The sequence below is a fragment of the Sander lucioperca genome, chromosome 11, assembly GCF_008315115.2.
Source record: "Sander lucioperca isolate FBNREF2018 chromosome 11, SLUC_FBN_1.2, whole genome shotgun sequence".
Classification (NCBI taxonomy): Eukaryota; Metazoa; Chordata; class Actinopteri; order Perciformes; family Percidae; genus Sander; species Sander lucioperca.
This window is the reverse complement of record NC_050183.1, coordinates 17,389,807-17,417,422: the sequence shown is the minus strand read 5'-3', so window position 1 is coordinate 17,417,422 and position 27,616 is coordinate 17,389,807. Positions and strand designations below refer to the sequence as shown.

Here is a 27,616-nt window from a genome sequence, read left to right as displayed (position 1 = left end):
GGAAGCAAATACCATTTTCAATAACTATGCATACGCCCGGCATGCATAGTTATTGACATAGTTATTGCCCGGTAAAAGGTTAAACAATAAAAAGCATCACAACCACAACACTGGCACTTACATATTCCTGTTTATTCAATTGAATTTGAACTGTGTGAGGGTATGAGACACAACCTCAGGCTTTGTAGTCAGGTGGAAGAACTGTTCCAACTGGGACAACAAGCGTTACAGTAGTTTCCTGTTGAATTGCCTGGTGGGGCGAATCAAAATGAAATAGTAAAATGTTCAACAAAAGGCTGAAGGCAAAGACAGTGTTAGGATTCTGAGAAGGGTTCCATCAGTTAGTGGAATCAGCACGGGACCTCTTGCTAGAATTTAGACCTTTTTTGGTGTTGACGTTATTGGAATATTTTAAAAATGTAGACTAAATGTGTGTTCTCCTACAGAGACACTCTAAATGTTCCAATGTATCAATCTGGTACAAATTGTCGCAGCTTTCGACATTGTGTTGGATGGTTTCCTTTGCCAAAAATAATTAAAAAATTCCTGTAGGAACAAACAAGTGTGGAGGGCAGAGGAAGAACAGTAAGAGTGCTCCTCGTAAACTGTGTTGTTGCAGTCTGTATTGGTTTTGTCTCATCCACGGGGCAGTATTGTTGATCTCCATTGTTAATGACATCTGCTGCGGCAAAAACACGGTCTGTATCCAATCTGGTCCAATTTGTCCCATTAAAAATGTATTAACAGTAATGAGAGTGATGTTTAAAAACTGAAAACACAATATGGAAACGCTCATGAAACAAGAGTGCTGGCTGCATTGTGTTATATTTGTATTTGCATTGTTTTATAGCTCTTAAGAGTTGTACCTCTGAACAGTTTAAACATACATTTAGTCATAATCATGCATACAGTATGCTGTGGTTCTATGGATAATGTTTCTTACTTGAATGTATTCATGTGTGTCCGCCCATGTGTGTGTGTGTGTGTGTGTGTGTGTGTGTGTGCGTGCGCTTGTGGCCATGCTCACGCCTACATGTGTGTATGCAGGCGTGCGTGCTCATCCACCTGTATGTGTGTGTACATTCCTCGGCACAGTTCGTGAGCTAACGGGCGCGGAGAAGACGCCGACCGTCACCGAGGAGACGGACATCGATGCGGAGGAGGTGAGCCAGGTGACGGCAGCAGAGGAGTTAAACCTCAACAGAGGGGTGACTGATCTTGACGCCACAGCCAAGACAGCTGACCTGAACAGTGCAGAGAGCAAGGTAAAATATTGTGTGTGTGTGTGTGTGTGTGTGTGTGTGTGTGTGTGTGTGTGTGTGTGTTCTTGTTTAACTATATTCGTGGAGTCCAAAAACCGGGAATACAGTATACTTGTGGGGTCCGGACAGCTTTGTGGGGCCCAAAATGCTGGACCCCACAACTTTAAAGAGCTGTTTGAGGGTTAAGACTTGGTTTTAGGATTAGGATTAGAATTAGGTTATGGTTAGGGTGAGGGTAAGGGTTAAGGTTAGGCATTTAGTTGTGATGGTTAAGGTTAGGGTAAGGGGCTAGGGAATGCATTATGTCAATGACGGGTCCCCACAAAGATAGTGAAATGCACTGTGTGTGTGTGTGTGTGTGTGTGTGTGTGTGTGTGTGTGTGTGTGTGTGTGTGTGTGTGTGCGCTTCTTTATACTGTACTTTTGAGTTCATCATTCCTGTGTCAGTATTATTGGTTCTGAATTGGATTACTTTATTAATTGCACAAAAAAGTGCAACAGTCAGTCAAATGTCAAAGCATCCTTTGGATTTTACACACTTGCTGAACTATTTACTAAACTGCAGAATGCACTTCTGTTCCATCTTTGTTGGGAGTCGCACATGCGCAGTACCTAGGTAAGGACTACTAGCCAGTCAGAAGCAGAGTATGAGGGCATGCTATGCTAGCAGCTAGGTGAGCATTATAAACGTGCGTCACTTTGTAACACATGTTTGTCTCTGAAGTAAAGGCTGGACTACAATAGAGCTGTTTGGAGCAGTTTGTGAACAGTGTTTTCTGTTGGAGATGGTAAGTCCCTTTGGGGGGGACTTTGGGCTTTTTCACTTTGTAAACCTATAACATGCACAAAAAAGATATATAACACAATAAAGGAAAGGGGAAAAGTCAAAAAGCATAATATGAGCACTTGTCACTGTCAACTTGTTAATCAAAGGTTGAAGCTCAGCATAAAACATATATTTGTCTAGACATGCAGACTGTAGACGGTTAAGGGGATTGACTGCTTTTTTTTTTTTTTTTTTTTTTAAGATTATTTTTTGGGGCTTTTTTCCTTTTATTAGATGGTGACAGTGGATAGACAGGAGAGGTGGGAGAGAGATGGGGGATGACACACAGCAAACTGGGTGAGCTAGAGCTCGCCCCAGGGATTGACTGCTTTTAAAGTGTTCTTTTATTATGTTAGGAGGACTGACTTTCCTGCAGCACATCATGCAGCCAACATCATCAAACAAGGGCATAAAAATAAAGAACACGGTGCCCTGGTGACCTAGAGGTTAAGGAAAGAAAGGTCCACACAAGGACAGCTATAAAAACATGTCTGTCTGTGCATAAAAATCTAGAGTCAACCAAACCTGGCTGGAAATCAAAATGTTTGTTCCGTCACTTCGGATCAGGCTGACCCCTGAGTGTGACAGAGGATATCCAAAGTTTAAACAAGCTTTTAGATTGTCTTTTTTTATTTCTTTGAGGAGCCTTGAAGCCTGAAATGAAAAAGTATTTTCACTTTGATTTGAATATACATGCCTGTATTAACCACCAGTAAAATCAAGTTAACACCAACTCTGTGTTTGTGTGTGGCATGAGTATAGAAATAGCTCCCACTACTTGGTTTCTATCCAGGGGTCCGTTTCAGGAAGGAGGTTTAACAAACTCTCAGAGTAGGTTCACTCAGAGCTAAGCGCGTGCACCACCACAATAAAAAGGCAGCATGAATGGAGCCATGATGCTACGATTCAATCCCGCAATAGAACCACAAACTGGTCGGCGGAAATACTCATGCGCACATACAGCAAGTTTGAACATGTATTTAGTTACAAAAAAGGAACACAGCGGCTGCTGTAAAATAGCGAGAATTGGTGTGGGAGAAAATTGCTGCTCGAGCCAATGCGTAAACTATAATATAGTGTATTAATTTCATATTTAATCACAGGTAACCTACAATATTACTGGTGAAAACTGGAATGGTAGTAGGCTACACCTATAATTTCATTTAGGTGCAATCCTGTGGGCGAAAAAGTAAACTACTACTAATCCCATTCTGAGGCTGCAGCACCATCATTAACATAATTATGATTTACAATGATTTATTTCTTTTTAATGTCTCTTACAGTTTTGTGTCCAGGGAACTCTACACAAACATTTAAAACACGTTTCAGAGCGAGGCACACTTTACTGACGGCTCTGTACAGTGGCTTTATATGCTCCGCATCAACAATGCTGTAAAGAAAACTGCAGTTTGCAAAAAAACATACCGATACCGCTCAAATAGGAAGTTATCTGGAAATGAAAATGCATCTATAGTCGGGGCCTCAATATCATCTCCCGATGTATGTTTAACTTCCTGCGAAGTAATACAGCTTCTTCATCAACGGGATCGTCGCCACAAGGACATGCCATGTTCGGAACAAAAACGTTTTATAGTCTGCCTAACACAGTTAATAAACCAACACTGTTTTTTTTATTCATACAGATAAACTGCGCTAAAATGCACCTGATACAGAATGAATGAATGAATGAGGAAATGAAAGAGTGCTGTGTCAGAGGGAGGAGACTGAGAGAAACTCAAGGTTTATTGAAGAAAACCTGCCCCCGACCAGGTTAGGTTCACAGACTCAGTTACCATAGTAACTGACTCTGAGGTTCAGCCTCTCTTTCTGAAAACGGGCTGGAGTTACCCCTCTCTCTCAGGTTTGATTAACCTCCCTTTCTGAAACAGAAAACCCAGTTTCCCTCATCTCAGAGTTAAACTCAGAGTTTTCACTAAACCTGCTTTCTGAAACAGACCCCAGTTTATGTGTTTGTGTTTGTGCGGCCTCATCATTTAATCCTCTTGGCCCCCTTGGGAGCATAGGGCTATGTGCGGCCTCATAGTGTTGGAGATTTGATACAGCTCAGTCAGACTGTCTGCTCTCCGGCCTGTGGAAAGCCCCCACCAGCAGTCTATTCATAGCCAGAGAAATGTCCTGTCTGGAAGTGTGTGAGCGTGGCTGTCTGGCTCGGCTGGCAGAGCAGCATAGAAGCCGTTGTTTACTGGGATTTACAGTAGTATGCAGGGGTGTAATTGAGTTTTTGATTGAGGCGGCGCTGGGAGGGCGACACTGCATGATGAGGACAGAGAGGGGGGGGGGGGGGTGCAGCGTGATGCTTATTACACTTCCCTTTGCCTTGAGACTTTGGGCTCTGCGTCAAGTTTGCAAAAATAGTGTAGTGCATAATAATCATTTTATGTTTTTGTTTGGTACTACTTCCCACCGCCTGGCTTTGCTTAGTGAGGTAGTGGATGAGGAAGGATGGAGGGAGAGTGTTAGAAAAATTATTCTCAGAGTCAGTGTCGGAATCAAACAGGTAGGCATTCTTTTAATCTTGCAAGATGGAGCAGTTACATGGAAACAACTCATACAGTGTCTCTCATCAAATGCTCAAAGGTTTAGTCTTCTGAGCCTACTTTTATTCACAGTGGGAGTGCTGACTCCCAGGTACTGCCATGCACAATCATGACCTCACAGGGACAGTATGCCCTCAGTCTTAAAAACATTTTGAAAAACTAACACTACGTTTTTCCAACAGAGGGACTGGCTCCTTTGTGCCCTACACATTTTCATCCTTATTTTAAGGTTAAATATTATTTTTTTATGTTTGTTTATATTTTATTGCAATCTTCTCTTCCATTTACAGTCCATTTGGAGAAATTATTGATTTTCATGTTTTCAAGATGCAACACAAAATTCACTGTCAATCAGTCCTTCCAGAAAAATGCGGAGGTTTTTTGTGATTGTTGCAGGCAAAAATCCTTGATTATGCGGCACGTTTTTTTAAAAAATGCGATGGAATATGCGGGATATTTATGCAATTTTATGCAGTGAAATTGCAGGAACTTGAAAACTGCGGTTTCATCATGGCTTCATCGCGGGGTTTGCAGCTTTTCGATGATGTTCACGTCGCGTAATTACGTCACTTCATAACGTTCCCATGGCAACAGGGGAAAATAGCTGCTCTTGTGTGAAGTAAACGCAACATTTTTCAACGATTTCTGCTAAGATATATGTGACTTTTTTGCAACGAAAATGCGGGAATATGAAATCATGCAAGCCCCACATATTTTGCACAGAAATCGGCAATTTATGCGGCGAAAGTGCGGCGTATTTGAAAAAATGCGCCCCCCGCATAAATATGCAGACTTTAGGCTGATTATGCATTGAATTATGTGATCACATAATTGCGTTTTTCTGGAGGGACTAGTCAATAGCCGCTTTCCGACCGGAGGGATTGTTGCAGTTCCTAGAACATAACGTTCCTAGAACCCTTTTGTTCTCGTGTTCCAACTGGACCAATTTGGGGATTATTAAGTTCCTCTGACCACAGTTCCTGTAACTCTTTCAGCTCCTACTTCAGGGCAGGGTCTTTTCCCTTTTCCTTTTTCCGCATAGTGGTGGTTAGATGGCTGTGATTATAATAACAAAATGTCAGTTCCTATGGCCACTTGGCCAGTGTGAATGCAAATGGCAAAACCGGATTTCGGGGAGAATAGTTAGTAGAACTGTTTAGAAGTGGATTGTTCCTATAACTACGTTCCTGTAACTACTTGGTCGGAAAGAGGCTAATGCGTTTCATTATTTCCCCCGATACAGCTGCTCCTGGCAACTGCTCCTGGCGTGATTAACACTTCCATGTAGGTAAAGATCATGATCTTTGTTAAATATTGAAAAAGTTAAAGCACAAGTCAGTTGCAAACACTGGCTTTTTAAAACATTTAACCTAACTTTACCAGTGTTTTAGAAGCCAGACAGTCAAACAAAGTGCTTGTTGGATTGTCTAACAGCGTCTGAAAAGCTCTTTGTGACAGCAGAATTGGGGAGCTGCATCCAACAGTTTTTGGACCTTTCTGAAATAGACTATTTGACAATGACTCCCACTTCACGCAGCCTTTGGCCAAGTGTGCAGAGGTGCAATAGTAAGCAGGGTTTGAACTTCTCTCTTAAGCTCTCTTTTTTTCCCACAACTATCCCATTAGTTTGATTTATTACATTGAGAGTCCATACTACCATACTACGTGCCATACTCTGTGCAAGTTTCAGGTTTTTTTAAAGCTGGTATTCATTTAAGCACCAAGATTTATCACTGCCAATTTTCTGGACAAAGTTGCAGCTTTTTGGTTTTAGCCAGGCGGTTATCTCAGGGGACATACTGTATATCTGCCAGCACAACCAACAGAATGTCTTGTTGTGTTTATGCTTATGATTGTAGTTTTTCAGTTCTTCATGTTCTTTTTCACCTTGCCCCTAAAAGTGTCAAACATTCCCCTTTGCAGGAAAAGCCCTTATCTGTAGTTAACTCTGGGTAATTAGGGCATTCCTTAGGCAGTCTAATTAATGGCACAAAATGAACAGACAGGCTGTTAGGCAACACTCCAGAGTTTATTCAACTTTTCATCATGACCCAAATGAGAACGTTATGTCACCTTAGGCTCCAAGCTCACTGAAACATACCTGTTCACTCACCACATGGAGGCTCCATGGCTCCGAGGCTTTGAGAGCCATTTTTTGGGTCCTAATTTCGAGTTACAAAACCAGACTATTCAGCTGTTTAACAAGCCTTGGGTCCCATTAATGTTATGAGTTATGAGACCTTTCATTACAGCCCCTGATTGAAAGCAACAGGGCGTGAAATCAGTGAAACAACGAGCTCTCAGCAACAACCTCTATTCTCAGGTCATTGGAGGAAGTGTGTGTGTGTGTGTGTGTGTGTGTGTGTGTGTGTGTTAGAGTTTGTGTAGCTGCATTTGCACGTACATTAACTATATGTTTTCTTTTCAGTATTTTTTAATTTGACACATTTGTCACTCTTTAACAGCTTGACAGATTAAATGGGATATGTGCAGGGATAAGTGTGGAAAGGTTACATTGAACAAGATGTGTGTGAGTCTACGTGCCTTTACGTTAGTGCCCATGTGGATGTATGTTTATTACACAACTGTGTGTGTATTTTCCCGAGCAGAGGGATTTGATTCACTACAGGGTTTCCCTGGAAGCTCATGAAAGGGAAAGCAGCCTGTGAGTGTTAAAGTTCATTCTCTTCCTGTCAGCTCCCGTTAGACTAACAAATCCCTCGGCGGCCTGCGTTCAAACGATCCCGCAGGACTCGGAGAGCACACATCAATCCTACCTTTTGGCTTGGTGTCCATGAGGTTGACTTAGGACGCTGTTAAAAGGCTTGCCTGTATCAGAAGGGGTGCCACTACAAGTCAAATTGGAAAGGCCAAAGTCACATTTTAGATAGAACTGCATTTTACACATTTCAAGAGGCTGCACTTTGTTTAGTTTTGTGTGTGTGTGTGTGTGTGTGTGTGTGTGTGTGTGTGTGTGTGTGTGTGTGTGTGTGTGTGTGTGTGTGTGTGTGTGTGTGTGTGTGTGTGTGTGTGTGTGTGCGTGCGTGTGTGTGTGTGTGTGTGTGTGCGCACAAAGTGAGGCTGTACCACAAATGCTTTGATAGAGGTTTGGCCTCTGGCCCACTTTCAGATGCTGTCAGGCAGGTGTAGACACTCTGATCCATGAGTGTAGCGCTACAGGCAGCACTCCACTGACAGCACTCTCTCTCTTTCTCTTTTCTCTCTTTCTCTCTCGTCCCATCATTAGTGTGCCTCGATTGTTTTAGGCTATCACGACCTAACATGAACAAATTACTGAGTGGGTGCATGGGGCTAGGGGCCCACGGGGTCAGGGGACCTCTGTTTGAAGTGACGGTTAACATTTCTTGTTGGAAAGTCACAGAGCTCATTTAAAAGTAAGAATGCCCTGATCGTGTTTTTGTTGCTTCTGGTCCTCACAGGAGTCTAAAGTCTCAAAGTAATGAAATGTTTGTTTTTAGAAACGCTTTATTTCACAGGTCCATAATTCCAAATTCCAAATAAATCACTAATCATTTCAAAGACATTTCTATAAAAGAGCAATGTAATTTGGCACTAAATATAAGGAAACTAGAGACTAGGAATGCTAATTTAGATTTAGATTTTTCTGATCCTGAACCGTTATGACAAGCAGGCAACGAGTACCTATTCACCCGTCCGGGAGGCTCGGACATGTGTATACAAAACTTTAATACTTACTAATACTAATTTTCTGGGATGCATATCTTCTAAAAGAGATCATGACAGTCCTTGTACAGTGCATGTTTTCAGTATATAATCACTGGTGAAAAGCAGCCGTAATAATGGTGTAGGTGTCAGCGCATCATGAAACAGCGTCCAAACATGAGCACAGTGCACTACAGGCTGTTAGTTCAAAGTATGAATGTCTGTTCCTCGCTGTAAAAGCTTACTGCAGGTCGTCATTGCTTTTATCCATTGAAACTGTAATCATCCTGGATGCAGCTTTCAGGCGTATGATTGCTTACCTGGCCTCAGCACAACAGTGTGATGATGACACGAGGACTTGTGTGGGAGGCAGGTCGGAGGAAATGGAGTTAAACCTGAAATGGTAGAAATTACAGCTTTCCTGTTTGCGTGACTTGGAAATAGATTTGTTGATGCACATTACGCAGCCATCAATCTAGAAAAGATGCTGCAGTGCCAGGAAGATTAAGAAATTAGGCATGGAAGAATTTACAATCTGCTCGAGTGCGCGTACACTGGAGTCCAACACATTTGCATATGCATTCATTCATTATCATTAAAAACAATGTTTTAAACATGTCTGGAGAAGATCTTGGTTGCAGACCCCCAACCCAACCCCCCCCATACCGGTTCGCAAGACCACTCTTTGCCAGATTGCTGGTCCCCACATCTAAAAAGGTTGAGAACCCCTCGTCTAGAGTCTCCCTCCATTCTCCACCCTTCTACCCACAGCTTACAACAACATCCACTTCTCCTCTGCCTTAACTCACGATCTTAATGTCTCAGGGACACACACACACATTTTCTCTGGTTATCTCCTCAGAAGCCTTGCAGGACAGAGACTTATCTTTCCAATATTCTTCACACATGGGCAGGCAATAAAAATGCTGACTCTAAACTTTTCACTGATTGTAAACTCAGTGTGTTTGTGTGAGAATATTGCTCTTTATATTGGAGATTCAAGATCAAATAGGGTCACTTCTATTGATAGTCCTTTTGGTTTTTTTTTTTTTAGCAAGTGTGTGTTTGTGTGGACTTGTAAAGTTGTGATACAACTTAAGGATGCCAACCAGGAGTCACAAGGCCTGTCTTCGTACAGACCGTAGCATCATAGCATTCCTTATTCTTGTGTGTTGTTATCCATATCTGCTTTCATACATGCATACCTGATAATGATATGGTATGTTGAGCTGGTTTCATCCCATGTAGGAGGCAGCTCACCGTGGGTCTTGCACATGGGATTGTTTTCCGATGAGTTCTCAGCTGATAACAAACCACAATTTACCCAATGAGGAGTGTAAAACAGTGACTTTTTGACCCGAAGCAGAGCTGATTGGTCTGGTTTTTTTCAGGTTTGAATCAGCCTGGCCATGGTTTTCATAAAAGTCAAACACAAATGTTTCGGGGGACTGGTTAAAAGGGACACACTTTTACATCCACACATTGGCCTTGTTTCTCCTCTCATTCTCTCTCTCTCTCTCTCTCTCTCTCTCTCTCTCTCGCTCTCTCTCTCTCTCTCTCGCTCTCTCTCTCTCTCTCTCTCTCTCTCTATGGTTCTATCACTTGACTTTCTACTCCATTAGCCTGCATTTTGTGCTGACATTCATTATCTTTTGCCAGGAATGTTTGAGTGTTCAGTGCACAAGTTTCTCATAGATTTATACAATCATGTGCCACTCCATTTCTCCATTCTCGAGCTATAAACATCTTTTAGAGTTTGACCCTCCAATCTGTTCAGCTGTTTGACTCTGGGATACATAGCAGCCTTTAAAGATAACACAAAATGGACAGTGTAAGACCCTTGCCAATAGATCGTGACAAACTAGCAGGCATACAAATAAGATATAACCGATTAGACAATCACAAACTTTTGTTTACACTTTTGAATGACACCTTACTGAGTTTTAACCAATCTCATCATCCTGTTTCAACACAAATTACATCTTATTACAGATGTTAAAATGCCGTTTCTCAGTCTTTGAAATCAGGATTTAGTAAAAAAAAAAAAAAAAAAAGAAAGATTGCCTGTTGAACAAGCATACTTGCATATTTTTAAATTTTAAGTCTCTGTAACAAATTGACACCTGCTAATACTATATACACACACAGCTCCTGTGTCAGTAAGGGATGTCTGGGAATCTGGGTTTATTAACTGTGTTCAGTTTTATTCTGGTTGTGCTTTTTCACGTTAACAAGATGTGGGCTGGGCAGCCCTGTGCTGCTGAATGCCGAGTCTGCAGGTTTACTTTGTGATCATAGACTTCATAATTTTACTGATCATTTCAGTGATCTGGTTTGTTCCTCCTCACTCCTAGGGAATGTGTTGGTGTATTCTTTGGTTGGTTGGGATTTGCCACAACTTAAGGGTTGTATACGCTGTCCAGTCACAGATTCACTTAAATAATTTGTAATGTGAAGAATTTTGTAAATACAACCTCACGGGATAGTAGGAGATCTCATTAGCAAACCTTGAGCTGGGAAAAATTACGTGAGGAGGCTTACAAAAATGAATTAATACCAATAAAAAAAAAATCAAAAATGGCACAGGACCAACTTCCTGCTCACCAGAAGGTGTATAAATGATATTACTATTTTAATAACTAATATTGCTACTATATAGCTTCGAGCCACCAGTGGCAGCACTCAATGTTCCACTGCAGAGCAGCACTCCAGCCGTGGACCGGGGATACCGAGTTCATATTTCAAAACTTAACAAAATACAACAAACAAATGTTATGAGCAGATCCGTGACTAAAATGTCCAAGTTCTGGCAGATATCAATGCAGGACCGTGATGGGTAGTATGTGGCTCTGGGTCCGTGATAATTAAACTTCCAAATATTGTAACTTTCCTCGGCTCAAGCCAGAGTAGGACCAGCCATCTCCAGGCCAAAGTTTCTCTATATACTAGCAGCTAGTTAATTGCATTCACCTTGCGTTCCTGTTCAGTTACTGATTAGCAACCATGGTCCTATCTTGCAGCCGGCGCAGCGCAAAGCCCAACACAATTGTCTTTGCTAGTTTAAGACCAACGCAGTTGTCGATTTCCCGTCCAGCGCCCACGTCGTTTAAATAGCAAATGCACCTGCACCCATCTGTGCGCCCATGGGCGTGCTGGTCTTACAGGGAGGTGTGTTCAGGTGCACTCTGGGCGTATTTCTATCTTGAGGCAGCGGAAAGTGATCGCACCATTGACCAACAAAAACCTGGTCTAAAGTCAATAAGGCAGCATTTCATTGTTATTTTAACAGCAAATTAGTAAAATGCACCTAGGCTCGTGCACAGCGAGCGCACACTATGCTTGTTACACACACACACAGGGACGCGCAGCAGCACGCAAACTGTGAAATGTGAAATAGTATTATGATATGATCTGTTCTCGCGCTTTCACTTCATGCACGAGCAGATCAGTTTCTTCTCCTGAAAATCTCTCTTTCCTGCTTAGCAAATCCGCCATTATACAGTAATAGCAATGCGCCAAGGTACAAACGCACCTGGCTTTTAAAGGGAATGGGAGATGACACTGATTGGTTTATTGCATGTTACACCCAAAACACACCCACGATTAATTAAGACACTAAGTACAACCCTTTTGAACCATGCGTGAGTGCTGAGGACAACCAACATGAACCACAGCTTTAAGGGGAGACACCCGAGGTGAAAAGGGAAAAAAATGACTAATAGATATCAGCATGAAGCTTACCCAGTTGATTACTGACATTAAAGCAGCCATATTATGCTCATTTTCAGGTTCATAATTGTATTTTAAGGTTGTACCAGAATAGGTTTACATGGTTTAATTTTCAAAAAACACCATATATGTGTTGTACTGCAGTGCTCTCTCTCACTGCTGCAGATCCTCTTTTCACCTGGTCTCTGTTTTAGCTACAGAGTGAGACCTCTTTTCTTCTTCTTCTTCTGTGCTATCTTTGATTGCACTGCACATGTGCAGTAGCTCAGATGTAGATCATGTCAGCTAGCTAGCTCCATAGACAGTAAAAGAAAGGCTGTTTCTACAACTTCGGTCAGTTACAAGGCAGGATTAGCTGTGAGACTTCTAAATGAGGGCGCACATGTAAGTAGTTCCTTTTGTAGATTATGGTGAACTTGTGTGTGTTGTAGCAGTGCTTTGCTATTGAGAATGAGGTAGCATGCTAGCGTTAGCATTAGCGTTAGCATGCTAACGAGCTAAAGGTTGCGGTTAGCCTGCTCGTTTCGGCTTGTGACGTCACAAGCCGTGCCGATTTTGAACAGCTCACCCAGAGACTGAAGGCAGGACACATTCACTGTATCTCACTCTAAACAGCATGGATGGATTTTTTTCAAAGTTTGTATGTGTGTGGAAGCACCAGAGACACAACATAACACCCCAAATCCCAGAAAAAGTGATTTTTTCATAATATGGGCACTTTAAGACATTAAGAAGTTTTTAGAATTTGTATGTTTAAATATGCAAATAAGGTATTATCTCATTAAATTGGACATGCAAATTAATGCCGGCACCAGTGTATTAAAACTAAATGAGGCAACCATCAGCTAAGGAAAATATTTAGTAATAACTTGTGGGTGGTGAAAGGTGCAACAAAAGCAGCTAAGATAATATAAGGGTCCAGGAATCCTCAAATGTGTTGCCCAGGTGCAGATATTCATCACCAAGCTCTGTGAGTCCAAAGCCTCATCTTAAAGATCACACAACCACAGGTGTTAGCAACTGTAGCCCAGTGTGTTGTATTTGACTTACATTGACCAGAAAGCTTGTTCACACTGGAAATTCTAAAGGCAAAGAAATTATTTTCTTTTCTGTAAATATAGTTTTTTTTCTTAGACCTTGCCGAATATATTAACCTGATAGCAAGGTTACCACTAGTAATACACTCAAGAGACCAGAGTGCAGTGCAGCCGTGTTCTGTGTTTTAAGGAGCACATCAGCTCTTGGATTTTGCTCGAGTAGAAAATCTCGCCGACTATGCTTTTGTTACATATAACTCATGGCTGATGTCTGGGCTTGTCAAAAGAAAATCGGGAAAAGTAGAGTTTGCTAGCTAAAGAAGAATACAAAAATCAATGGTTATAACCAGTTACTGTTACACTGGTTAGCTCTGTAAACACTTCACAAAGCACAGTTCAGCGTGCTGTATAGAAAATAGTCAAAAGGATTTTTGGTCAGTTGAAATAGTTTGCTTACCTGCTTGTTGCATGGATCAACTTACCAAATCAACAAGGTTTCCACTGATGTTAAAACTACATTTATCTTCTTATAATATCCCTCTTAATCTGATTACGTAAATCTGCAATAACTGGTTTGTTTTGTTTTTCAAATACATCACTATTATTACCTTTTGAGTTAGTATAGCAGAACATCAGATTTTTATTTTTTATTTTTATTTCTTTATTTTTACAGGCAAGTCATTAAGAACAGGTTCTTATTTACAATGGCGGCCTGACACTCAGGGAAAGGGAAGGAGAGCTAGATAAAAAAATACATTAGAAATACATACAGTTTAGAAATGACATAAAATACAATTTGAAATACTACATAGAAAACAATAAACACTTATAACGAGATAAGTGCACAGGTACATGGGTGAGTAAGAGAGGGAGAAACCATTCAAATATTTAGCTGGAAAAATTATTATGTAGAGAAGCAACTGCATATGTCCGTGAACAAAGATGATATGATAGTTTTGAAAGATGAAATGGAAATTAGTTTATCCTGTTTGAGAGTATTTTGCAGAGTGTTCCAGTCGCGAGCGGCAGCAAATTGAAAAGATGCCAGACCAAATGCAGAGTTGGTTTTTGGAATGCTTAATTGAAGATGAAGTGAGGACCGGGTGTTGTATGTGACAGACTTTGTCTGCAGCAGGTGACCTAAGTAAGGAGATGATCGGCCAAGAAGGGTCTTGTAAATAAAAGTGAACCAGTGAATCTCACGGCGAATGTGAAGGGAGGGCCAGTTGACAGATGAATATAGGGTGCAGTGGTGTGTATTGAAGGGGCCATTTGTGGCAAACCTGATAGTGGAGTGGTAAAGAGTGTCAAGTTTTGATAGAGTGGTCTTGCAAGCAACCCTGTATATAGTGTCACCATAGTCTAACATGGGTAGAATGGTCATTTGAATGAGAGTGAGTTTGGCAGAATTGGTGAAAGAGGAGCGGTTTCTGTAAAGGAAACCGAGCTTGGCCTTGACCTTAGATTGCAGCTTTGATATGTGGATGGAGAAAGAAAGTGAAGTTTCCAACCAGATGCCCAAGTATTTATATGCAGTGACTTGTTCAAGAATAGCCCCCTTGCAGGTGGTGATGTTAAGGGTGGGAGAAGGCGTAGTACCCTTACGGTAAAACCACATGACTTAGTTTTGGACGTATTGAGAGTGAGTTTGAGTTGGGAAACAGACTGCTGTAGTTGGGAGAAGCTATCTTGCAGGGTAGCTTGAACAGTATCAGGGGAAAGACCAGTGGCATAAAGAATTGTATCATCAGCCTAGAGAAACATTCACATTCATTTATTCCAAGTTGCATGTCTGCCTACCTGACCAATATTCACTCTCCTTTTACCTCTGGTTTTTGTTTCCACCAACTCCTAAGGGAAACATCTAGCTCTTTAACTGCTAACTGCTCCTCTATGTTCACCAGTTATTCACTACCTTTGTCTGTCATTGCCATTTAGTGTACATGTAGGTAGTGTTCAGTGAGTTTTTAGAGCTTTTTTCCAAATACAGCTGCCTGCTGCTTCAGAAAACACCACCAACATGCCTGATTTACTCCCATTTCAAACATCATACACTGTGGGCACAATTTGATGTCACAAATCTCAAGGTGGCAGCGGTACCTGCTCTTTTCACTGGGAGCATAATTAGTTTACTCCATATGAAATGTAAGTTATTATTACAGACTCAAACATTGTGAGGGGGTATTTTATTTACTGATTATTCTTAGAAACAGGGAAAGTTATTGTGAACATCTTCACAAGATCCTCTCTACTACTTTTACTACTATGTAATGAGGGCCTCAGTAGAGTGATCTCGCAGGCTTTTTCTCGAGAGCCCTTGATGAAGTTGTAATTCTGTAGCCGAGGCTGTCAGCAGTGAAGGAAGCCAGACCTCTTGGTGTGTGTGTGTTTGTGTGTGTGTGTGTGTGTGTGTGTGTGTGTGTGTGTGTGTGTGTGTGTGTGTGTGTGTGTGTGTGTGTGTGTGTGTGTGTGTGTGGCTAGTGTAATCACAGCTGGAGGTAGATAAATAAAGACTTCCTTTATCCCATGTCATCTATCTTTAGTTTGCTTTCCGTCTCACTTTCACCTTCCTTTTTTCAAGCCCTCTTTCACTTCCCTGTTTTTTCCCCACTTAATTTTGCCACACTATAAGTACAACAAGAGGCCAAAAGATAAAGGAAGACTCCAGCTGTCTGCTTAGTGCCATGTGCATGTGTGGAAATTAGATGCTAATAGCGAGAGTTTCCTCAGGCAGGCCATTCTCCAGCAGTTACTGTATGAGGAATTTCAGTGGTAGGCCGGTGTTCTCCATCCTCTCTAACTCCCCCACTGCTCAGTTTAAATATTCTATCCTGCTGTCTTCTCTAATTGGCTTTGACAGCGCTAAACAAGTTTTGAGGCTAGAGAGGCTTTGAATATATATATTATATATATTAGGGCTGTCAATCGATTAAACAATGTAATCTAATTAATTACATACTCTGTGATTAATTAATCGAAATTAATCGCATACATAATTAACGGTGCTTGAACCGATACTTTTTAAGAAAGTAAAAAAAGGGTACTAAACAACAGTTGGTGACATTAAAGAACGGCTTGTTTATTGCTAAGGCCATATGGTCAAAATTAAATGATTTCATAATAATGTATAACAATAACATTAACTTATTTCACTAGTAAATTGCTGTTGAACGACAAAAACAACAACCAGATAGGAAAAGGACTTCAAATGCACCACGAAGCTGTAGTTTACCAGTTTCAATGAACGCACCGTCTGTGTTGTTTTTCCGACGGCAGCTGCAGATTGTTACATACCAGTGTTGAATCCTCTACAGTAAAACACAGTCAAACTTTACACCGTTTAGCGTTAGCTGTCAGCATTGTAACCGTGTTTAATCCAGCTACTAGCTAGCGGTAGGCTAACGTTAGCTGCTGTCGAGTATAGTGTTAACTAGCGTCACATGCAGCGGTGTTTGTGTTGCCTGTAATGTCTGTTTCAGAGCATCAGAGAGAAACGCAGACTTATCAGTGGCACCAGATTTTCGTCTGTATGCAAACGTCAATATAGAATGGATTAATCTGCGTTAATTGTTTTAACGCGTTATTTTTTCTCAGATTAATTAATCGAAATTAACGCGTTATTTTGACAGCCCTAATATATATATATATATATATAAGTCTTCACTCAACAAACTGCTTACTGTGTTTTGGAAAGTGTGTTTGTGTATATTGAATGTGTGGGCGTATTCGTACATAAGCATTCCTTTTGGATTCAATGCTCGTCTCTGAAAAATGAAAATTGGTCACTTTGGATCATTGTTGTCCATACGTCCATCAACCAAGCCAACTTTAAAAATGATTGATCTTGTCACTACTGAAGCATTTTTTATGAATTAACCTTTTAACAAAAATATGACAAGTTTCAGTAATAATATTCATCCACTGAACACCTCAAACACCCATATTTTCTTGCCCGACTAAACATCCCTTAAGTCATTTTTTATTACATTACATTACATGTCATTTAGTTGACACTTTTATCCAAAGCGACTTACAGTTGCTACATATGTCAAAGGCCACACACCTCTGGAGCAACTATGAGTGTGTCTTGCTCAGGGACACATTGGTTGATGTATCGCCATCCCACACCAAAAGGCATGTGTGATATCCACTGCGCCATCACCACCCACATTTTAATCATGTGTGCAACCATTTCTACCTCGGTCATCCGTTTTTTCAAGGGGGCACTTCAGGTATCATACCATTACTTAGAATAATTTTCCATCCAATCTTCATAGCTGCACATTTTTTGGGCATTTTTTAAATTACAGTTATTGGCTTAAGGGGACGCTATAATTACAGGTCAAACTAGGTGACATATTTTAGTAAAAAAAAAATGTTGGCCTAGAAGGGGAAAATGTTCACCTCCACCTTGCTCTTTAATTCACTCTTTAAATATTTTGGTTGCTTCTTTAAAAAGTGCTGTTAAAGCTGCATGACCAGATTTGTTACCACCAGGGGGCAGGAATACTCTTGATATGATATAATCAAGTTGTAAGCTCATCAAGCTCCTATGGCTAACATGTTAGCAAACAGTTGTGTACTTACACATCCTGCAGACACACCATCCCATTGAATTAATGGTTTTGTCCAACAGACAAAGGTTAGCCCAGTATTTAATCTCCTTTTAGCTCTGGTCAGGTTTCACTTCTGGGATGTGTTAAGTGATTCAAAAGAATGAAGTGAAACAAAATGGACTGGATGGAAATCAGACTACGTTTTTACCCAGCTCTGGGTCTAACCCTAGCTGCAGATGTTGGGATTTCTTCATCAGCTAATATTTCACTTCTGCTCTCTGTTGTTTGGTGCTGGGCGAGTGGCATGTACACATATACTCAGCTTGTTTGAGCTTTTTTTTTTGCTGAAAACAGCTGCTTACAATGTCATATGGGAGTTTATAAGAGCTGTATAATCTGTTTCTCTAATGAATGGGCTAAAAGAGGTTAATAGCTAAAGTAGCGTTGCTAAGCTGGGTGTTAATTCTCAGTGGGTTCAGCATCGTTATGCTTCCACAGTGCGTCTTTAGAACTGCTTGTCAGACCTTCAAAAAAGCCCCCCCACACACACACACATACACACACACCTTACACACCTTTTCAACATCTCATCAGGTGGGCCTGTGTCCGACCCTTTCTGTAACTTTGCGGATCCGACATTCACACCCACTTCACACAGGGATTGACCAGCTGTGTGGAGGTGAGAAGGTAACCTGGGTTTGAACTCCTCTCTAACTCTCTTTTTTCATTCTTGACACAACTATTTCTGTCACTTTCCACATGAACGCCTGAGTGCAACACTCTGGGATGCCTTCCAGGATAGACTGTCTGAAAGTGTGCGCTGTTATCCCCTTATTTAAACTGGCTTTTCACATCGCCTTCCACTGCGGCTGTTCGGATCAACTATAAACACTTTTGCATTCCGACAGTCAGACAGCACGTCATACAAACCACTTACTGTATTTTTTAGTGTAACCAGGCCCTTAGTGACACGTTCACATCAAAAACATTCAATTGTTTCAATGTTAAATGTCCAAAATGTAGCCTTTTTCTTTTTCCCTGTCTTTGGTGCTCAATGGACTACCAGAAATGTCCATCCAAATACTGTGAAAGGTGCTAATGTCTTCTTCCTCGAATATTCTGTGGATGATGACGGTAAATACTTTTATATCAGTGGCTGTTGGTTAAACTATGTAAGAACTGGTGGGAGAGAAAAGTAAAATAAATGGGTTTTTTTAGGGGTTAATGTTGGAGATGACTCTAATGTATATTAGAATGGGATTTCTTTTCCATCTGTGTCGTATCTCATTCTGCGGCTGCTGACACTCTGTTTAAGTCTGTCTTCTTTTTCCATTTCTCTATAATTGAGAATAGTTTCTGTGTCCACAGTGCTTGAAAGCCAAACATGTCACCATTTCTCCTCTCTGTTAGTTTTCCTTCTGAATCATCTCATTCACTCTTCCAGTCACTAAACCTCCCCCGTTTGCCAGACAACACTCACTGTTTCAAAGCGAAAGCAGCAGTCTTGTTTAACCCCCTTTACTTAGGCGGGAAGAGTGTCACTTCAGGTGTCTGCAAGTAGCTTCTATGGAGAGAAAAAGGTGAATGATGCGTCTGTATTAAACAGGCACTTTGAAAGAAAGTGAGCTAATTTTTTGTGATCCGACATCTTTCTGAGGAGTCAAACAAATTCTCTCTTTAACACACACAGCCTTCTGCCCTACTATTTATCATGTGATAGCACCAAAAAAAAAAACTGTCAACTTGGATAATTTTCTCTTATTAAGCTAAAAGATTCAGCTCACATAGGCCATCAGTCATATATTCCTCTAATGGTGTGTGTGTGTGTGTGTGTGTGTGTGTGTGTGTGTGTGTGTGTGTGTGTGCGTGTGCGTGTGTGTGTGTGTATGTTTGCGTGTGTGTGTGTTGTGTTGTGCGTTCATCATTGTCTGTGATCTGTCTGTGTGTCACCAGAAGGTGCTTAAGGTGAGACAGATGGTGAAGTGTTTTGGCATGGATTCCTTAAGGCGGGTTCAGGTTCAATTTAATTTATGTGTCCCCTTCTTTTCCGACCGTCATTTGGTGTTGCGACTCCAGTCACTTTGAAGCGCCCTGCGTCGCCCCGCTAGTGATGTGACATTGTTTGGATTCAGTCAGCAACCTAATTGTTCAAACTTGGCAGCCATGAAACTGTTTTTTAAAAAAGCTTCACATCCAGCTGTTGTAAAGGTGTAAAGCCAAACATTCATAAAGCAAGCAATGCACATTTCTTTTAGCCTCATGTGTATTCAAAACATTCTTTTGAACTACTCTGCAGCAGGAACTTGGTAACGTACTTTCCAACATTAGTGCTTCAAAAATCAAAGGCAGTTGTTCCATGTTTAAGGACAAATCTGGCGCAAAATAAACCTAGGGGTTAATAACACATGATTCGACTGTTCTCTGGGATATGTTTTCATGCTAATCGAATGTGACCAGTTTTAGCGCAAACCACTAATTAGCTTATAACGCTAGTCGTCGGGGCACGGGTAAAGTAAAAAGAAATCGCTATTTCTATACCACTAACAAGTCTGAAAATTGCACCACACTTCCACGGTAGCATAATGAGGGTCCCTACATGTAAACCGAAGCATTGAGAACTTTGTAAGTGTACAAACAGTTTCAAGGTAACTTTATTGTTCCCGAGGGGCAATTGTTTGTACAGCCAGCAGACAGACATAAGGACAAGACACACAACAATACAGCAAAACATGAACTACCCACAGTATCTAAAACACAATAGTAAATACTGTAAATACATTTAAACCAGTTCTGACAAATTGTTTAAAATGGAAATGGAAGTCGGGATAAAAGAGTTTCTGGGTCTATTGGACCTGCTTCTGGGCATGGAGTACCTACGGCCTGAGGGAAGTAGCTTAAACTGGCAGGACAAGGGGTGGCTAGGGTCAGCTGCAATAGATTGGGCCTTCTTTGCCACTCTGTTGGAGTAGATGTAGGAGAGAGTGGGGAAGTTGATGCCTGCAATCTTGCTACATGACGGTACTCTCTAGTCGTTTTTTGTTTTTTATGGACAGTGAACCAAACCGGTAGATAAAACAGAAGGTTAAAACAGACTCAATAAAACAGGAATAAAATATTCTCATAAAAGTGGGGTCAATGTTAAAATTCCTCAGTTTACGATAAAAGTACATACGCTGATGGGCTTTGGCACAAACAGCATCAGTGTGTGGTTCAAAACATAGCTTGCTATCAATTATTGTGCCAAGGTACTTATATTCTTGTACTGTCTCAACAGGTTGGCCATCAGTGATAGTGGTGGGGAAGAGGGGGGCACTGTTTCCTAAAATCAATAATTAATTATTTAGTCTTGGAGACATTTAGTTTATTAAAAAGATAGTTTAGAAAGTCAGTACCGTTCACGTATACAGGGAGGCGCCATCTTGGGAAAACAGTAACGACCAGTCGAACGACGAACGCTGTGCAACCAGTAACCAGTAACATAGCTCAAGCCCGGCGTTCGACTGGTCATGACTGTTTTCCCAAGATGGCGCCCGCCTGTATACCTAACGGTACTGTCTTTATAATCTATCTTTTTGATAAACTGTCTGTACACTTACAAAGTTCTCAATGCTTCGGTTACTTTACCTGTGCCCCGATGACTAGCTTTATAAGCTAATTAGCGGTTTGTGCTAAAACTGGTCACATTCAATTAGCATGAAAACATCCCAGAGAACGGTCGACTCGCTACACGTGTGTTATTAACCCCTAGGTTCATTTTGCACCGGATTTGTCCTTTAAATGGATTAACTGTAAAATATGATCTACATTCACAACCACCTTGTCTTTTCTCCTTGTTTCTTACTGTTGCATCCACTCCGATGGCGCCTGTTGAATAATGTTGGATTGGATTTGTCTTACATCACAGGGTAAACTGTAAAACACTAACAGTGTCTGATACACACAACCTACTGGGAGCACCCATGCTCTGATATAACAATTTGATGGATTGAGGAATGAAATATCCAATTTACACTTAAGGCACAGCTCTTTTTTTTTTTTTTTTTGCCCACACATCATGGCATTCATGTTTGAATCTCTTTTCTGGCCACTTCTTAAGTAATATGTCTGTGTTGTTTTTGCTTTTCATAAGCAAAAACTTTCACACGAAAAAAAGCCAAGTGTCAATGCATGAACAAATCATTACAGACGAGTTGAAATCTGGTTGCATTCTAGCCAGATGTTGAAAGGCTGTTAATGCATCCGTCTTCAACACGCATGTCAGTATTTTATCTGGATTTGAGACACGTGAAATAACAACTGTAAATTAAAGCTGCAAGCAGCGATGGACGGGCCCTCGCTCCTCTGCGCGCGACGGGGTTACTGGCGGTCGCCGCTCCTTGCGACCGTCATTTGCGCGGCACTCAGACACCGCAAATCGTCACCAATGAAAAGGGAACTCCCTGCTGAGTTCAATGATACCTCACACAAGACTCTACCTTAGATGGGTCAGCATGTATGAAAGGGGGCGTGGCTTACGCATTGGGGGTGGGCCTAATCATCACTAATGAAGAAGGAACTCTCTGCTGAGTTCAATGACACCTCACACAAGACTCTACCTTAGATGGATCAGCATTCATGAAAGGGGGCGTGGCTTAAGCATAGGGGGCGGGCCACCATCACCAATGAAGAAGCAACTCTCTGCTGAGTTCAATGACACCTCACACAAGACTCTACGCCATACAGTTTATTAGCTGTGAAAGAGGGCGTGGCTTACGCATAGGGGGCGGGCCAAACCATCACCAATGAAGAAGCAACTCTCTGCTGAGTTCAATGACACCTCACACAAGGGTCTACCTTAAACGGTTCAAATGTTATGAAAGGGGGCGTGGCTTAAGCATAGGGGGCGGGCCAAACTATCACCAATCAAAAACAAACTCTCTGCTGAGTTCAATGACACCTCACACAAGACTCTACCTTAAACGGTTCAAATGTTATGAAAGGGGCGTGGCCTGAGTAAGTGGGCGTGGTTATATCATAGGGGCCAGCTCATTATTACATGTAGACCACACATTCTAAGTTTCATGTAAATCAGATGATGATGATGTCATATAAGGTGCATTTCCTGTTGCCAGCGGGGGGCACTATGACCAAAAGTCAAATATGGCCTGTAGGTGTCCTCAGGCCTGGACCCTTGTCAATCGTGAGAATTTTCGGGCAGATACGACAACGTACACTCAAGTTACAACAACTTCTTTGTTCATCGCTAAACACTCAAAATGGCCGCCACGCCACGCCCACACCGTCTGACAAAAAGTTTTTCTTTTAATAACTTTTCATCTTTAAGGTGTTGGGATGATACAGACCAAGTTTGAAGTCCATCGGATGAAATCTCTAGGAGGAGTTCGTTAAAGTATAGCACCTTGTCTTTTGGGCCTACTTCCTGTTGCCACTAGGGGGCGCTATGACTTTAAGTAAATATCGGCCTTTATTTGTCCTTAGGGTTGGACTCTTATGAATCCTGAAAAGTTTCGAGCCAATCGGACAATGTACACTTGAGTTACACCCACTTCCTGTTTCGGCGGCGAAACACACAAAATGGCCGCCCCGCCACAGCCACGCCCTATGACGAAAAGTCATAGGGCGTCAAAACAACTTTTCATCTTTAATGTCTTAAGATGGCACAGACCGAATTTGAAGTTGATCAGATGAAATCTCTAGGAGGAGTTCGTTAAAGTACGACATGTGGAAATGACCAAAATCGCACTAATTTCGAACTTTCAATTCGAAATGGCCGACTTCCTGTTGGGTTTAGGATACGGCTCCAACAACGTTTTGTGTGCGTCCTGACTTGATACACATGTGTACCAAATTTCGTTAGTCTACGTTAAACGCACTGCAGGGGCTCAATTTTTTTAACTTTGTAGGGGCCGCTAGCGAGCCATTTTTGGGCGCCTATTCCCGAAACCCTTAAAATACGTACATTTTCACCAGACTTGATGCGACCGCCAAATTTGGTGAGTTTTTGAATATGTTAAGCCCCTCAAAAGCCAATTAATTTGCCGGGAAAAAGAATAATAATTCCTTCAGTTTCAATAGGGCCTTCGCCGCTGTCGGCGCTCGGGCCCTAATGAGGCAAAGTCTTCCATATGGAAGATGGACCGTCAACCTGTGTCAGTCACTTGCTAAATTGGTGTTTGATCACGCTTAACCTCCAACACCAGCAACATTGTCGTGAGTAGCTTCCAAACATTGAACAGTGCCAAATGTGTTTCAAAGGACAGCAAGGAAAAAGTTGCCCCTCCTGCGTGGATTATATCCAGGTCTCAGCAGTGGTTTGAGAGTGCTTTTTTGTTCTCTGAACCAACCGTGCACCTTGGAGCACTTTTTTTTTTTTTTTTTTTTTTCTTCTAAGGTGCCCATCCCTGTATCCACTGAACAATGGCAGGAAGTGGTAGACAATAAAATCTGATTGTCCACAACGAGGTGTTTTAGATATATTAATATCTTCCCCACATCCAGTTGTTGCTAGCTTAGATTTCATAATTTCCCTCAGATACTAAATGGTGCTGATGCTTTATTTTAGCCGTAGTGTGATTAGGGCACCATATCTTAGAGCTTCGATCGGCCCAAAAAATCAAGCCCGAACCTGCCCAAACCCGAGCACGTTGCGTCCGAGCCCGGCCCGGCCCGACACATTAACTGTAATTATGAGCCCGAGCCCGATTTGAACCCGACAATTTTTTAATACGCGGGCCGTTATAACTGACGTTCTCAACTACAATTCAGAGTTGTTTGAACTACAGAAATCTGTTTAGAATAATACAAGGACGAAGCCTGTAAACTGCGCTGTTTGTTTAGAATGGAACGGATCGCAAGTGGATCCGAATGAAGAAACGTAAAAAAAAGAAACAATGATGAACAACATATTGTTGTCACTGCCCACGACTTGTTTAAACTGCTTCCATACCTCCGACTTTCCTCCACACTTTCTCAAAGTTAATTCTCCTGTTTTTCTGTTTTTCTTTTTTTCTTTACATCTTCAAGCTCCCGTGATGCGTGCGAGAGGAGGAGACTCGCATGACACGTGCTGCATTTTGTAACTGCAGCCTAACTTTTGTACACATTTGTTACTTTTATATAGCCTATATATATTTATAATATTTCTAATTATGGCATAGCTTTCTCCCCACCCAAATAGGATAATAAGGTAACGGATAAAAAAAAAAATAATTGCTTGATCAAGGGTCCGGCCCGGGCCCGGCCTGGCCCGAGGATGTGGCGGAAAATAACGGCCCAAGTCTGACCCGAGGTCCGGTCGGGCTCGGGGTCGGGCCGAGAATCTAAACTCTACCATATCTGCATAACAAAACATATTTTCGACTGGTTGAATGATGAAGAGGGCACAATGTGTGGTTACTGCAGCCTTCAAACAGTTAGGATGCTTGATAGCGTTAGATGGAGGATAACTGAGTCCCAAAGCTCATTATTGTTGGATCGGAGCGTCTTAGAGCTGCTGATCTGCATTCTCAGCACCGCTCATTCCACACTGGTGCAACTAATCAACATTTCTACATTTCAAATTCAGATTCTTGTTTGGATGATGGCTGGTTCTCCAAGGCATTTTATTGATGCCAATGCTTGTCTCGATTATATTTATTTATTCATTAGTCAGTCCTTTTCTCTCTATTTCCCTGTGTGTCTGCATCTTCAATCTTGTAACTTTTTGAGAACTGTGAAAGTTTTGTAAACTGACGAAGGTCATTTGTGTTGGTCTCAACTTGCTAAGAATCCGATAGATATCCGTAAAAAGTTTGTAAAATATATAAATAAGTAAAGTAAAATACAATGTTGGATGGTGCAATACTATTTCTTTTAAGAAATAGGCTTCTGCCAAACCATTCAGTGTTTTACTTTGTGATCCAAAGTTTCAGTCTTTTTTTTTTTCTGGCTACTTGTTAATGTTTTAGTTGGTCACGAAATACTGACTTCATCTCTGTCTTCTCCCCCTGGTGCCAGGCTTCAGAGGAGGCCTCTCTGCTGATGTCCAGCCCCAGGATGCTGCTCCCTGCATCGGGCGCGCTGCCACCAGGTGCCCCCCTGTCTGTCCACCACCAGATCCAGCTGCTCCAACAGCAGCTCCAGCAGCAACAGCAGCAGACACAAGTGGCTGTGGCACAGGTGTGTCTCTCTCACACATACACAAACGCAGCAAAAAGGGGTTTAAGGCACGGTTTGTAAAAATTAAAAGCACACTTAATTCAGATTGGCCATTTAGTGAATTTATTCCCCAAAATGTGATTGCTGGCACGTGGCCACAGTCCAAGCACGGTAATCAACCTTGAACCAAGCAGTAATGAAAATACCTCACTACTCACAGGTAACACACACGGTCACTGACAGTGTCACATGGATTCCCCCTTAAAGGTCCCATGACATGGTGCTCTTTGGATGCTTTTATATAGACCTTAGTGGTCCCCTAATACTGTATCTGAAGTCTCTTTTATATAGACCTTAGTGGTCCCCTAATACTGTATCTGAAGTCTCTTTTATATAGACCTTAGTGGTCCTCTAATACTGTATCTGAAGTCTCTTTTATATAGACCTTAGTGGTCCCCTAATACTGTATCTGAAGTCTCTTTTATATAGACCTTAGTGGTCCCCCAATACTGTATCTGAAGTCTCTTTTATATAGACCTTAGTGGTCCCCTAATACTGTATCTGAAGTCTCTTTTATATAGACCTTAGTGGTCCCCTAATACTGTATCTGAAGTCTCTTTTATATAGACCTTAGTGGTCCCCTAATACTGTATCTGAAGTCTCTTTTATATAGACCTTAGTGGTCCCCTAATACTGTATCTGAAGTCTCTTTTATGGCGCTTTTCCATTACATGGTACCTGCTCGACTCGCCTCGACTCTACTCGCCTTTTTTGGTTTTCCATTACGAAAAAAAGTACCTGGTACCTGCTAACAGGTACTTTTTTTAGTACCTCCTCAGTCAAGGTTCCAAGCGAGCTGAGGCGAGCCGAAAAGGTGATGTGAAAGCGACAGACGGGGGGTGTCCTGAACAAACCCGCTATTTTTAAACAGTTTAGCCAGCTGTTTTTGTTTTTTTGCTGCCTCCAGCTTCTTTAGAAACTAAATGTGTCTTCTGGCAACAACACACACCTTCAACGTTCTGTGTGTGTGTCGCGTTAGGTCACGGCAGTTTACTGCGCTGCCGCTTGTTTACAGTTCTGCGGAGGCTCCAGGCAGAGCTTTCGCCGTATCCTACGTACACACACACATGCTGGCTCGACGCACACACCAGCTGACAAATGTATACATCAGGCCACATACTATGAAAGCTCTGCGTGGAGCCTCCACAGAACTGTAAAACAAGCCCAAGTGGCCTGATGTTATACTTGTGCGCTGGTGTGTGCGTCGAGCCAGCAAGACGACCAGCCACGCTGAGGCGGTACTAAAATATGCAATGGAAAACGGACGCGCAGTGTGTCGAGGCGAGTCGAGCAGGTACCATGTAATGGAAAAACGCCATTATATAGGCCTTAGTGGTCCCCTAATACTGTATCTGAAGTCTCTTTTATATAGACCTTAGTGGTCCCCTAATACTGTATCTGAAGTCTCTTTTATATAGACCTTAGTGGTCCCCTAATACTGTATCTGAAGTCTCTTTTATATAGGCCTTAGTGGTCCCCTAATACTGTATCTGAAGTCTCTTTTATATAGACCTTAGTGGTCCCCTAATACTGTATCTGAAGTCTCTTTTATATAGACCTTAGTGGTCCCCTAATACTGTATCTGAAGTCTCTTTTATATAGGCCTTAGTGGTCCCCTAATACTGTATCTGAAGTCTCTTTTATATAGGCCTTAGTGGTCTCCTAATACTGTATCTGAAGTCTCTTTTATATAGACCTTAGTGGTCCCCTAATACTGTATCTGAAGTCTCTTTTATATAGGCCTTAGTGGTCCCCTAATACTGTATCT

General features: G+C 41.7%; 1 protein-coding gene across 5 annotated transcripts in view; it reads left to right on the top strand.

The window, feature by feature from the left end:
- Nucleotides 1-27,616, top strand: part of nos1apa (nitric oxide synthase 1 (neuronal) adaptor protein a) — a 205,146-nt gene that overhangs the window by 132,358 nt on the left and 45,172 nt on the right. For 3 of the 5 annotated variants that reach the window (XM_036007154.1, XM_036007156.1, XM_036007155.1), the window contains 2 exons: nucleotides 1,048-1,265; nucleotides 25,648-25,809. In XM_036007154.1, coding sequence (XP_035863047.1) covers nucleotides 1,048-1,265; nucleotides 25,648-25,809 — 380 coding nt within the window. The remainder of the gene's footprint in view (nucleotides 1-1,047; nucleotides 1,266-25,647; nucleotides 25,810-27,616) is intronic. The other 2 variants (XM_031282404.2, XM_031282407.2) reach the window with 1 other exon arrangement.